Below are 14,855 nucleotides of genomic sequence, written 5' to 3'. Positions count from 1 at the left end.
TTATGGCTGCATAATATTCCGTTGTGTGTGTATGCCAGAGGGGTAAGGGGCTCTATTTGCAGCACCCAATGAACTCTGCACACCACCCCCAACAGGCTCAGGGAGAATCTGTTTCTCCCTCTTGTACTCAGACATTTGCTTCTCTCTTTTCGTCCATATCACAATCCTAGATTTCCAGAAAATTAAAGCCAGGAAGGGGGGGTCCTAGCCATTTCCTTATTTGGCTTATTGGACATGGGGGTGGGGAACTTAGGGAAAACAAATTAAATTAAAAATATCTTTTATATAAAAAGCTGTTTGTGAGGTTGGCAGTAATGAATGCCCTATCATATCTGGCGTTTTTCATTTTGAGGAGAAACTAACAAATGTGGGTGGTATGGGGACATGCCTCTGAGCTGGGTTTTCAGGTTTTCTGCATTAGTTGTAGGAGAAAGAAAAACAGAAAGGAGACTGGAACAAAAAGCGGACTGGAATAAATATCTTGCTTTACAAAACTTTGTGTTATTATTATTACAAAAGCAATTTATGTTCATTATAGAGAATACATATAGGAAAACCTGCAGATAACCACTGTTTGTTCTTTATTTTCCTTATCTGAATGAATGTGTCTTCTTTCTCTCTTTCTCTCTCTCTCTCTATATATATCTATATACATATAAAACTATATAACAATATATAGTTGTTTGTTTGTTTATTAGAGAATTTGCCAGTTTACAGAAAAATCATGCATACAGTTATCGGTTTCCATATACTACCCTATTATTAACACCTTGCATTGGTGTAGTACATTTGCTATAATGGAAGAAAGCACATTTTTATAATTGTACAGTTTTCCCTTCCACATCGTGACTTAGCCCATCACAGTTTCAATGTATTATGGGTCAGCATAAGGAATTAAATGGGAATTTTTGGGAGTTTTTGTGGAAGCTGCAGATGACACATGAAGGCCAGCAGATGACACAGAAAAAGTTTAGAAACTCAGAAATATATAAAATATATGTATAGTATTGTATAATGTCAACAAATTTTATCTTTTAATACCATAAGTATACACATTTGCTTTTTCAAAGTTAAAAAAATTTTTACATGGATTTTCCAAATTGTGGGGTGCTGCACCCCTAACCTCACAAAGTGAAAGGGATAACTATACTATTAACCATAGTCTGTGGTTCAACTTAGGGTTCATTATTTGTGTTGTGCAGTTCCACAGATCTTTAAAAAAATTCTTACCCTAATAGCCTAAAATTTCCCTTTTTTCCCCCATCCATTACCAAATCTTTTCCATCATCCAAAATAGAAACTGTGTACATTTAGAATCTTTGTACATTCTGTAATCCCACCCCATCCTCTGGTATCCTAGATTCCAGATTCTGACTCCATGAATTTGCTTATTCTAATTATTTCATGTCAGTGATATATAATATTTGTCCTTTTGTATCTGACTTACTGCACTTAACAGGATGTCTTCAGGATTCACCCACATCATCTCATGCATCAGAACTCCATTCCTTTTTATGGCTGCATAATATTCCATTGTGTGTATATGCCACATTTTATTTATCCATTTATCAGTTGATGGATATATTTTTAATGCCTGTTTTAAAATATAATTCAGTGATACTGTTTTATAAATGGAATTTTTAACTAAACAACAATATATCATGATCATCTTTTTTAATAAACATTTTTACAACGTAATTTTACTGGACTGAGTATTTATAGTCATTGATGCATCATTATTTATTTAAGCAATTCTCTATTATTAGATATTTAGTGTATATATATATATATATATATATATATATATATGTATATATAACATATATAAACACATATATGTTATTATAAATGAGCTTCCAGTGACTGGTCATGTGGCTAAATCTTTGTCCATATTCGTTGTTTTTTCATAAGAATAAATTCTTACAAGTAGAGTTAAAAGTTGTCTCTTAAGCATCAGGAAACCAAATTATTTGTTTTTAAGAACAAACCCTGGTTGGCAACACTATGTAGAAGGTGTTTTATTGACCCGAGGAGCAGCAAAGAAGGACCCGCTGAGTCGAACGTGGCTGAGATTAGTGAAGGAACCTCTCAGAGCACACTTCTGAAGACAAGCTAAGGTTTCACCTAAAGTCAGAGATGTGCAGTTAGTTGAAGCAAGAATGATACCAGAAGTTTCACATGAGACAAATTCCTAATTTTTAACTGGGAAAATGTATTTCTTTACCTTTTTTTTGTCTTATATGATATTAGCATATATCCTTCTCTTTTATTTCTGTTTTTCTTTCTAGGAAAATCATAAATGATGCAAATTTCATCATCTCTCAGGTATTAACATCTGGGATGGTCTGACTAATTGGCTGTAGGCACCACCCAGAGGTTTGCATCCACATTCCATGGTTAGGGCGTGAGAGGATGGGGCTGATAAATAGGCACACTGACGCTGGATCTAATGCTTCCTCTGAAATAAATGGCTCCTGTATTTCAGAAAGGCAGTTTACATAAAACATGTTAGAATTATATTTTTGAATAAGAGGTTATATTTATCTCAAAAACAATTTATGTTTTTGGATGATGGTCTTTTGCAGACCTTACTTGAAGATGCCGAGCGGTGCAGACATAAGATGCAGACAGCGTCTACGCTAATCAGCGGGTTGGCAGGTGAAAAAGAAAGATGGACACAGCAAAGTAAAGAGTTTGCTGCACAAACTAAAAGACTTGTAGGTATGTACATTCCTTTATTAATGAGATTATGTGTTGATTGTAATAGAGAGCAAACTTGAACTCTAATCAGAATAAAAACCAACACTCTATTTAAAATTCCTTTGTGTGTGTATGTGTATTCAGTCATTTCAGAAGGATGAATATGGGTCTGACGTCTATGCTACCCTTTTTGATGTGTTAATGGCCCTTACTCTCCTAATTATTAGGCCATGTGCCTACTGATCAAGGTCACTTTGATGGCAGGCTCTGCCTTCTTAGTTTTTGGTTCCTCTTAAACTCAGAGTTGATTCTTTCACTTACATCACTTTCCATCAAAAGTCAAAATAATCCAATGCTCCACCACTGACAGCTATTTCCTGGCAAACCATTTGGACCCTGGTTAACGAACCAAACTACTAATTCACTGAGGCCCAGCAACTTGTGGTTAAAATATGATTTGTAGAATTTAGTTTAAAAGAATGGTTGTCTTTTAAAAATTTTTAAATATTTTGACATATATCCAGGATGATCATAAAATATTTCAGCAGTGTTTTGCTTCCCATTTTAGGGGATGTATTGTTGGCCACAGCTTTTCTATCTTATTCTGGTCCATTTAACCAAGAGTTTCGCAATCTGTTGTTAAATGACTGGCAGAAGGAAATGAAAGCCCGGGAAATTCCATTTGGAAATAACCTAAATCTCAACGAGATGTTGATTGATGCTCCTACGGTTAGTGAATGGAACCTCCAAGGTCTGCCAAATGATGACCTGTCTATTCAGAATGGAATTATTGTCACAAAGGCATCTCGCTATCCTTTGCTAATTGATCCACAAACTCAAGGCAAGATTTGGATTAAAAATAAAGAAAACCAAAATGAACTCCAGGTAGTTTGTGTTTGAGTATATTTATGTTATTGCTCACTTTTATTCCCCCCAAATTAACATGAATCACTGAATAGAGAAAATTTTGGAAATGTCAGAGATTGTTTTTAATCTTAGACTGAGTGGTAGCAGATGGAACCCTAAAATGTAATATGAAAATCTTTTCTAAAAGTTGCATTATATGCATTCTTGTTCATCTTTACTAATGCTATCTTTCAATGGTTACAGACTCTAGTAGGGTAGGGTCTAAGGCCCTCTTTGATAGCCAGAGTGGGGTAGAGCTGTATCTAAGCATGCAGCACTTTACAAGGACACTTGGTAATTTTTCCATTTATTATTTGTCATAAAAGTGGTGAGTGGGTGGAAATAGCCATGTTGCTACATAGAGCCTTTATCTGCTTCCCAGTAAAAGAGAATGAGGGTCTGTTAAGGAAAAGAATGGGAAAATTTTTAGCTTTCTGTACCATTTTACCAAGTATGGGTTCCAAAGCCAACGAGCTCTACAAGTCGGTGCATTTGTCTCTGCAGTAGAATGCTTTTGGCACCATTTGGTAGCAGTCCCTGGGTGCTGCCTCATGATACTGTAATCTGTCAATAGCAGCCTTGTGATCATGTTTCTAGATCACATCTCTAAATCACAAGTACTTCAGAAACCACCTGGAGGACAGTCTTTCTCTTGGAAGGCCCCTGCTTATTGAAGATGTTGGAGAGGAACTAGATCCAGCCCTGGATAATGTTCTGGAAAGAAACTTCATTAAAACCGGGTCCACCTTTAAGGTAGATGAAACCCACGGGTAACAGTGTGACAGTACAATTACTGTGAGGCCAGGTAAATGCAGTAGAGAGGAAACCTCCTTGACATTCTGCCACCTGAATTTGAGTCAGTGGTGAGACGCATCTGTTTTTTGCTTCTACATTTCCTAAGTTGGGGATCAAAATATTCAAGAGCAATCTTTTAAGGAATATCTACTTCACTTTTGTAACAGAGTCAGACTCCACTAGCTATGATTGTCTGCTGATAGCTTTCAAGCCCTACCACTTCCCTCTCTCCTTCTGTCCCACATCTGGGAAAGATGATAAGAAAGCCTGGAAGCTCCCCTCCTTTGGTGCTGGCAGGAAGTTAAAACCATGCGGGAGATCCCTGGTCCATGCCCTAACCACCATGAGGCCCTAAACCAGTCGCCCCCTCCCTGCTCTCCTAAGATATTTTGTGCCTACTTGGAAGTCTGCCCTGCTATCCTCAGAAAGCCTCTCGATACTTGCGAGGCATTATCAGTCTCAACATCAGAACCGATTTTGGGTGAGGGATCCATTCCGTTTCTGGGTTGACCACAGCAACTTTGGTATTAAATTTTATATTCATTGCATAGTATCGATTGAACTTCCTTCCTCCCTCCCTCCCTCCCTTCCTTCCTTCCTCCTTTCTTCCATCACCCATCCATCCACCCATCCATCCATCCATCCATCCATCCATCTGTTGTAGTTTCCTGGGTTACTCAAGAAATACCATGAAATGGGTTGGCTTAAACAATGAGAATTTATTAACTTATGTTTTGAGGCTAAAAGAAAGTCCATCATCAATGCAATGCTTTCTTTCCAAAGACTTTGGGAAGAAAGACTGGCTGCTGGTGATCCTTGGTCCTTAGTTCGTCACATGTCAAGATACACGGTGGCAGCTCCTGGTCTCTCCTTGGTCCCTCCCTTCTCTTCTGGTTTTGGTTGATGTTCAACTTCTGGCCGTTTCCTCTGTGGCTTTCTCTCTTTCTGTCTGAATCTCACTCTGTTTGTAAAGGACTCCAGTAACAGGATAAAACCCCTCCTGATTGAGGTGGGCCACACCTCCTTAACTGAAGTGACCTCATCAGAATGTCGTACTTACAATGGGTTCGTGCCCACAGGAATGAATTAGCTGTAAGAACATGTTTTTATGCGGTACATATAGCTTCAAACCACCATACCATCCAACCGTCCTAGTGGTTTGAAGCCCTGGGAATGCCTGTCAGCCTTTTTTTTTTTTTTGGTATCTTTCATCAATTGCCTAATTGTTCAAAACAATAATTGATCCTATTAAAAATGACACAGTAAGGTTTCTCTCTTTTACTTCTTTTTAACTTTTCATAAAAAAGGTGAAAGTTGGTGACAAGGAAGTAGATGTGATGGATGGCTTCAGACTCTACGTTACCACCAAACTGCCCAATCCAGCCTACACCCCTGAAATTAGTGCTCGCACCTCCATCATTGACTTCACCGTCACCATGAAAGGTCTAGAAGATCAGTTACTGGGGAGAGTCATTCTCACAGAGAAGCAGGTGAGTGAAGTATGGCCAGCTCCTTCTCTGCACTGGGTCAGAGTTCTTATATTGTTGAAAATAACATCATAAGAGTTGTAATAATTTTGAGTTTTCCGTCTTTTATTGCTTATATATTTCTTCTGTTATAAATTCCCAAGTGTCTTCTCTTTACTAAAGAAAAGAATTAACCAGTTGTCTACCTTGTATATTTCTTGTATGTTTCATATGTGGCATAGATCATTGGTTGCTCTTATATAGACTGATGATGTAATTATGAGGATATTAGTCTCACTTTTAGCACAATTATTTTGTTCTTATATTACTTTCTTTCTTTCTGAGGAGTGTATTTTATTGTGGATTCTATTTGCTTGTTGATTTTTAGCTTTTCTATTTCATGTCTAGGCTGTTCTTTCACTTGAGTATAATGCTTTGGGAATATAAAATCAAAGCTTCGTAGTACTGAGATAAACAACATTATCAATTCTCATTTGCTGTCTGCAAGATCTCTACATATGTTGTGAGGGGGGTTGCTGTGGAAAGATAGAAGTTTGAAACACTAGAGTTTCACTGTGAACCTCCTGGAGGCTATTGGCGTAATTATGTTAAATTATGTGTGCTGTAGGAGCATAACCCCAAATCTGTTTTCTTCACTTCTATTTTATGGGATAACTTAATGTTAATGAAAAGTAGCTAAGAATTTATAAACTTCCTTCTTCTGAGGCAGCATTTTCTCTATGGAACACGTGAGTCTTAAGCAAAGAAATCCAGAAGATTTTAATGGTATGCTTTGGGAAGACTGCATGAACTCTTAAAGTTGTTATTGATTTTCTCTTGGGTTCAATAACAACGGGAAGTTTAGTTTACATATGGCCCCTATTATGCTGACATGAAGATTTATTTTGGTTAAAATTATTGGCTGAAACTTTGTGATCCGTTTTGCACATTGTTTTCACCTTTTCTGTATGTCATAAAATGCTTGCTCTTCTGAGTCCTTCCCCGTGCCTGTTTCCTCCTCCCTTTCTCCTCTTTCTTGTTTTCTGATTCTGCTCCCTTTATTTTTAATTCATAGTACATAAATTACAAAGTTGGAAGTTACATTAAGTGCAATTAATCTAGCTTTGTACATTTATATGGTTTGTTGACTTCAGTATGGCAGGAACTGATGCTATAGCTCCTACCACAGACAAACATCCTGACTTAAATGCTGATAGAGGTGGTTGAGGAAGTTTAGTACTGCAATATCCTTACTTCCGGAAGGACAGTTGTTTTGATCAACCCATGTAACGTTGAGCAATGAGAATCCTTGAGCATCTTTTGGGCCAGGATGCATCACTGATGTCTTAAGTTCTGCTTTGAATAATATTTCATCCTTGGTTTTCTTACATTCAGCTGAGATGAACATAGTCTCCTTGGAAGAAATAATTTGACCTGACAGATTTTGGTGGAAACAAAGCAAAACAAAGCCGGCCCTGAGCCACGATTATTGCAGCAGTTTTAAGACGAAGCAAAGAGCTATTTTAGCTCCTTTGAAAGGACTTCAAACAGCCTTGAAAAGTCAGTATGGATCCCAGGCCAGGCTTTTTCATACATCCTGGGAAAGCTGAATGCTTTAGGAAAATTATTCCTTTACAATCACCTTAGTGTCAGAATCTTTTCCAGGCTCACAGTAAACAATCCTCACAAAATGTGTGACCAAAGTAAAATGACACCCCTCCTTTTATAATATAAGGGATCATCTTACCCTTATACACATTATACTACAACACCTGACCATTGTTGTTTCTAAAGCAAAGTCTCATGATGCAAGAAAGTGAGCTACTGGACTTAATTTTGACTTTAAGTGGTGTACTGTTTTAGTTTCCTTTTGGCTGCTGAAGCAAATACCATGCAATGGGTCAGCTTACACAATGGGAAATTATGAGCTGGTGGTTTTGAGGCTAAGAAAAAGTCCAAATCAAGGCATCATCAAGGTGATGCTTTCTTCCTGAAGACTTGCATTCTGGGACTGGCTGCCAGCGATCCTTGGTCCTTGGCGCCTCTGTCACATGGCAGTGCACTTGGAGGCCTCTCCTGACCTCTCCATTCTTTTCCAAGTTCTGCTGACCTTCAGCTTCTTCTTCGCATAGCTTTTTCCCTACATGTCTTGTTTTGGTTTGCTAAAGCTGCTGAAATGCAATATACCAGAAATGGGTTGGCTTTTACAAAGGGGGCTTATTAGTTTACAATTTACAATTCTAAGGCCATGAAAATATCCAAATTAAGGCATTAACAAGAGGATACCATCTCTGAAGAAACCCTGTTGGCATCTGGGATACCTCTGTCACATGGGAAGGCACATGGCCAGCATCTGCTGGTTCTTCTCTCCAAGGTTTTGTTGCTTTCAGGTTCTGGATTCAGTGGCTCTTTTGGCTTCTTTGGGTGTTTCTTTCTCTCTGACATCTCTGGATTTTTTATGTCCTTTATCCTCTCATAAAGGACACCAATAAAGGGATTAAGACCCACCTTGAATGGGCTGCATCACATCTCAATTGAACCAAAAGTTCCCACCCCTAATAGGTCTGCACCCACAGGGATAGATTAAAAAAAAAAGGCCTTTTCTGGGGCACAAACCACTCCACACCAGCACATATCTGAATTCATTCTGCTTGTGTAGGACTCCAGTAATAGGATTGAGATCCATCCTGATTGGGCCGGGCCGTACCTTAACTGAAGTAGCCTCATCAAAAAGTCGTACTTACAATGGGTTCACACCCACAGGGATGGATTGAGTTTAAGAATATATTTTTTCTGGAGTATATACAGCTCCAAACTACCACTCATACTTTCTCTAAGAGCCTTTCCCTTTTGTAGTGTTTACTCTTCATTCCTTACTCCTGAATCTGCTCACAGTGCTGGATCTTCTCAACTTAGGTGGTGGCTGGGCTCTTCCAGGTCAAGCATTTCCTACAATATGTGATCCAGTTGAAAACCGCCTGGGTCTGTGCATCATGGACACAGATTTTATATATATATATGTATTTTTTTTTTCTTTGTGCCCAAATTGCTCCTTTGACCTCTGTGGCAATATAGCCTCTCTGACTAAAGCCTCTTCTTGGATAATTATAAATATAAAATATAGTAAAATATAGATATAAAATTTTATTCTGACAGTAGGGGCTATTGGAAGCTAGGAAGATCCCTCCACTCCAGGTAGGAAGCTGATGTTGGAGAACATCTAAGAAATCTCCTAAAATATGGTGCTGAAATAAATGGTGAACCTCCTAGTTAGGATGAGTTGCATTTCTCTGGTCTGTTGGTCATGTATTTTTTGTGTGTGTGTGTGTGTATGTGTGTGTCTGTGTGTGAAAGGCGACTTTGAACAGTGACTAATGATACAAGGGAAAGGTAAGTCTTCTTTGTTCCCACAATTTACCACCAGTCAAATGTCCCAGAAATGCAGGGACAAGGAGAGGCCTTATTATGAAATGTGATCTGGTCTCACAAACACTCATTTGTCCATCCTGTCAGCTCCTCTGGTTTATTTTAGAAACTAAATGGAAATCTCAGAGCTTATGAATGCAAGGAAACAGGTTTTTAACCGATTTCCCACTTTTTTTGTGTGCTTCAAGACAGTTGTAAATGCATCGGCTGCTCAAGTTCACACCAAGGCCATATTCAATCGCTTCCCTCTTGTACCTGTGAGTAGATTTAGACAGCCTGCTGTCACCAGAAGGTGATGTCTCCACCCCATGTTAAACAAACAGCAAACTAGAAAGTCCCCAGCAGCTTTTCTTTACAGAAACAAAATCTCTTAGGCTAACTCTTATCTTGATCCTAGAGAAAAAGGCAGAAACCCAAGGAAAATTGTATTCTGCTAGGAGAAAAATTCTAATATTGATTAATTATATTGGTTACACAAAACAAGTCCTCAGGGAGTCTTCACTGCTCAGCAGTCTGGATGAGCAAACAGGGTGTGTGATTTCCTTTGGATGTAGAAGGAACCAAACTCCGAGGAACTGACATGGGAAGAAATTTTAACAACGATACTGAACAGATACCATTACTATCAGTTGACTGGAGAAACAAATCTCTCTCTACTTCTCTGGTTTAATCTCTCTAATTTAATTATTAGTGTAAGATAGAGAAGAAAAATTATCTCTGTTAATAAAAGACTGGGTGTTACCTTTAAAAATGAGAACACTGGAAAGCTGCTGTCTGTTTCCTTTGATTAATTAAACCTTTTTTTTTACAGATACATTTTCTGCACACAAATAGTATTTATTTACATTTATAGTTTTCTTTGTTGAGTCGCTTAATTTTCAATAAATTAATAAAGGGCATGCTCATGGAATTTTATTGAACCACTGCTGTACTTTCTTGACTCACTTTGGGGATATTTTTTCCAAAACAAATTTGAGCAGTACCACAGTTTTTATAAAAATTTTACATTGCAGACTTAGTATATAAAATAAATAGTACAAATGTTTACCCTTTCTATTATGTATATGTGTACATGTGTATATAAACACACACACATATTTTTATAAGCAAAGAGATAAAATACTGGTAGGAAAATTGCATATAGTCAATCTAATTATTTTGATTCATTTTCCACCTTCATATGAATTTGAAAAAGTACTATCTTTGTATGTATTGGTGGAAATAAAATAGTAGTAGTTCAACAGGAATATGTTTAAATCTACCATATAAATAAAATATAAATATGTCTAAATAATATAAAATAAAAATGTGTCTAAAATCAAAATACTGTTTCTGACTTTTAATCTTGGAATGAAAAGCAAACAGCAATTATTCTATTTTCTTTCAGAGATAATCTTTCTTTTGTCTATAACGATAGTCTTTTTCTTATGCTAATGTGTTCAACCATTTGTCTTCTATTTAATACACAGATTGTTTTCCAGTCAGTAATTTTACTTTAATTGTATTATTTATTACTTTAGAATAAATAATTATTTTTCTTGGTTTCATACTTTGAAGAAATGTACTTCTTGGCCTTATTTTAATCCTTGAAAAAACAGGTGGTTATTTAATTGACGTATTTGTTTTATTAGGATTGTTAACAATGACATTTAATTGACCACAACCATCTCTCTAACGCTCTAATGTTTCATCTTTTTATTTACATTAAAAAAAATTAGGAATTGAATAATTTGCCCCTTGTATTTATTTTATTAATTACAGTTTTCATAAGCAGCTTGGAGGCATGTTTCAGTCCTGATCCCAGTGTTCTCAAGTGGAGATGAGGCTGAATGTGGGGGCTGTGATGAGTTTTGAAAGCTGTGTTGAGAATTCCAGACTTCTCAGAATACCTAAGGGAGCTCCCTGAATGGCCGTGGGTAGCACTGGGCATGAGGCAGTGGAGGATTTAACTGAGAAAAGTGTCCACAGGGAGGCCAGCTAGGGAAGTCCACAAAAGAAGAATTCAGAGCCTAAATTAGGGCTGGGCTACGTAATTTGAAGAGGCAGAAGGAAAATGTTATTGTACAGGAAGAATTGGTAAGACTTGGTGCTTTTTCTTCTAGATTTGGCAGCCCATGCTCTCATCTCCAGTGGACATGAGAACGCCCATCCTCAGCATTACAAGTTCAAGATCACAGATTCTCTTTTCTTATTCCTTTTCAACTGCTTATTACATTCTTTTATGATGATAGACAAATTTCTAAATTATGATTTATTTTGTGCCAACTTTTATTTTCATTTTTCATGCTAACTATTTTCAGTTTAACCATTATATGCTTCTGAAAATCCATGCTGGAAACAATTCAAGGGAGGTGACAGAAGGGAAAGTATATTTTTGATGAGTTTTCTTGGTTCAGGAACTGTGTTAGCTGCTTTATGCTTTATTGGTGGTATCCTCATAATCATTCTAGGAGCTGTTTTAATGTCCATTTTGCAGATTTGTAGAATTTTACAACCATGGCCAAGGTGAGGCAGTGAATAGTTTCTGGGAGCTGTGATTCAAACCTAAGTCTTTTCTGTTGTCAAAACCATCATCCTTTGTGCTGCTTTACATTCCTATCCTTACCTGTCTTCAGGTGAGATGTTTATATTTCTCACATTTAGGAACCCTTAAATGATAGTGCTTGAAGTTTTGGAATATGGCAATGAAAATTGTTTGACCGTTTTTTCCTTCAGTTTTATCATCGCTTTATTTCCTAGCATAAGCATGGCACGAATTCTCTTCTTATAACCGCTCATGGGAAGGAATTTTGTCGCATCCATTAGATGTCATTTGCTTTGTATTATGTTTTGCATTTTCTGAAATTAAAAGTTCTCTTCCCGTGAATATATGCATTAAAATAAGGAAGCTTTGAAATGCAACTTGAGTTGCTACTTCTCAAAGAATTAAGAATTGATGTAATTTCTGAGCTTTTCTTTTGCTAAAGGCATTATTCTTTCTTTCCTAAATGGCCCCAAATCTGACTTACTGTGCTCCGAGCATGACTAGAGAGGCTGGTAGCATCTTGCACATCGGAACTCTTCAATCACTGCTAATTAACTGGTTAGAACATAAAGCAGAGGCCAGTGGTCTTTGCTCTTTGCCTTCATGTATTTGTTTGTTACCACAATCCTTATTTTTAACTTCATTGTTGTCAGTTAGAGAGTGAGAATTTTCATGTCCATATTTCTGGCACTAAGACATGATTACATTTTTCAGTTCACTAAGTATTTCAGTTTATCCGTTTGTAAACAGATACAACATTAATCACTCATTCCACAATATTGATTAAGTGCGTACTATGTTCCAGGCTTTGTTCTAAGAGTTGAGGAATATATCAGTGTACAAAACATACCCCCAAACCCCAAAGCAAAATAACTCTGGAGCTTACATTCCAACTGGGGAAGAAAAATGATAAGCATAATAAATTCATTTATTTGATATCTTAGAAGGTGGTACATGCTACAGGAAAAAAATAAAGCAGATTAAGAAGAAGAGCTGGGGGATCAGGTGGTGGGTTGATATTTTAAGTAGGACGGTTCAAAGTTCACTGAGAGGGTAACATTTTAAGGAAGTCTTGCAGGAAGGGAGGAACAGGCAGTGCAAAGCCCTGAGACAGGAGGGTGCCCACTGTGTTTAAGGCAGTGGTATCAGAGCGTGGTCCCTCACCAAGCAGCATCACATCATCTGGAATATGTTAAAAATGCAGATTCTTGAACTCCATCTGAGGCTTACCGAATACGTCCTCCAGGTGATCTTGATGTGCACTTAAATTTGAAAATGACTGATTTAAGGAATACCAAGGAGGCCTGTGTGGCTACAGCAAAATGAAGGAGGGGAAGGAATAGTAAGACAGGTCTCATCTGTGATGTGGAGGAGAACAGCTTGGTGGAGCCCCACAGCCCAGAGTGGAAGCTGAGCAAGTTGGTGTTTATCAAGTATAGAGGGATGCCAAAGGAATTTTGCTGGCTATCCTTCTGGCTGTAGCAAGCTCACTCCTTCTGTCTCTAGTAAACTAATCAAGGCCCACATTGAATGGGTGGGGCCACACCTCTATGTGAATTATCCAATCAGAGTTATCACCTATAGTTGGGTGGGTCGCATCTCCATGGAAACACTCAGTCAAAAAATTACAATCTAATCAACACTAATAACATCTGCCCACACAAGATTGCATCAAAGATACTGGCATTTTGGGGGACATAATACATCCAAACCAGCACCGATGGCAAGGGGAAGATATTATTTTAACAGATTTCACTTTGTCCCCAATTCTTCCCTCCATTAATTCTTTTTTGCCTTCTTTTTTTGATGTTCATATTTCTTGCTGTTATATCAGAGAAAAACACTACAGCAGTGTGAAAGTGGTCATGGAGGTTAACTTTTTAAGGGATGCCCAAAGAGTAGTGGTTAAGGAAGAAAATATATTTTTGCAAATTAACAGGAATTGGAGAAAGAAAGGACACACCTTCTGGAAGATGTCACTGCAAACAAAAGAAGGATGAAGGAACTAGAAGATAATTTGCTTTTCCGTCTGACAAGTACTCAGGGGTCCCTGGTGGAAGACGAGAGTCTCATCGTTGTGTTAAGTAACACAAAAAAGACTGCCGAGGAGGTGACACAGAAGCTGGAAATTTCTGCGGAGACAGAAATCCAAATTAACTCAGCCCGGGAGGAATACAGACCTGGTGAGTTTGGTCATGAAAGACAAAAGTCACGGGAAAATGAGGTGGGAAAGAGAAATGAGAACTTAACAATGGTTTAATGGTTTCTATTTTCTAAATATTTGTTATTCATGTTAGTTGGCAAATCCTTTATAGTTCTAATGGCCTTATTTTATATTTAAGCTGGAAAGTAGAGAGGGAGGAATTTTACTTTAAAACTCGGACTACGAATTAGTGAGATCTGGGGAATTAGTGTGGCGTCTTTGGGTGTTGACTTAGTTATCGTTTAGTAACTAAAAGCCAGTATTTTGTTTATAGTCTTTGTATTAGGAAGGTAGTTAATTTTTGGTTTGTGGGAGCTGTTCAGTTGCAGCCATCAACTTGCAAGTTGGTGTTTATCAAGTACAGAGGGATGCCAAAGGAATTTTGCTGGCTATCCTATAGTCATTTATCATTCCTCCTGGAAAAACAATTGAAACAATATCGTATCATCTACTGATGGAAAGTCAAGAGGCTCGTTGGCTGGCGCTGCAAACTTGAGGTCAAGGTTAGGCATTGTGTTTTTATAGAGCTTATGAATGAGGTCCTTTAAAATGGCTACATCACTTCCTGTGTGTTGAACACAAAACCTTTGAAATTCCTTTGTTGGTCTTTTCCTACCTATGAAAAACAATAATAAAATATATGTGTAGAGTCCAGAGCTTCTTAAATGGGAAGTACCAGTTGATAAATAGAAATAGGTGGCTACTTACACAAAGTGTATAAATGAGAACGAGGTTTATGAATAATGAGCACTGCTCTGGACTCTGATTGTTGGTGGAAATTCACTTATAAGACCCAAAAGTAAAACTTGTATTTGTGTAGAGTTGAGGCTGATCC

General features: G+C 37.6%; 1 protein-coding gene across 1 annotated transcript in view; it reads left to right on the top strand.

Annotated features, from left to right (window-relative positions):
• DNAH5 (dynein axonemal heavy chain 5) overlaps nucleotides 1–14,855 on the top strand; it is a 249,075-nt gene that overhangs the window by 197,103 nt on the left and 37,117 nt on the right. Inside the window, exons 62-66 of the mRNA XM_037799237.1 lie at nucleotides 2,586–2,721; nucleotides 3,269–3,585; nucleotides 4,204–4,359; nucleotides 5,709–5,891; nucleotides 13,757–14,000. Of these exons, the coding sequence (XP_037655165.1) occupies nucleotides 2,586–2,721; nucleotides 3,269–3,585; nucleotides 4,204–4,359; nucleotides 5,709–5,891; nucleotides 13,757–14,000 (1,036 nt within the window). The remainder of the gene's footprint in view (nucleotides 1–2,585; nucleotides 2,722–3,268; nucleotides 3,586–4,203; nucleotides 4,360–5,708; nucleotides 5,892–13,756; nucleotides 14,001–14,855) is intronic.

The sequence above is a fragment of the Choloepus didactylus genome, chromosome 11 (assembly GCF_015220235.1).
Source record: "Choloepus didactylus isolate mChoDid1 chromosome 11, mChoDid1.pri, whole genome shotgun sequence".
Classification (NCBI taxonomy): Eukaryota; Metazoa; Chordata; class Mammalia; order Pilosa; family Megalonychidae; genus Choloepus; species Choloepus didactylus.
Note: the sequence above shows the minus strand (reverse complement) of the source record. Positions and strands in the feature narration are given on the sequence as shown.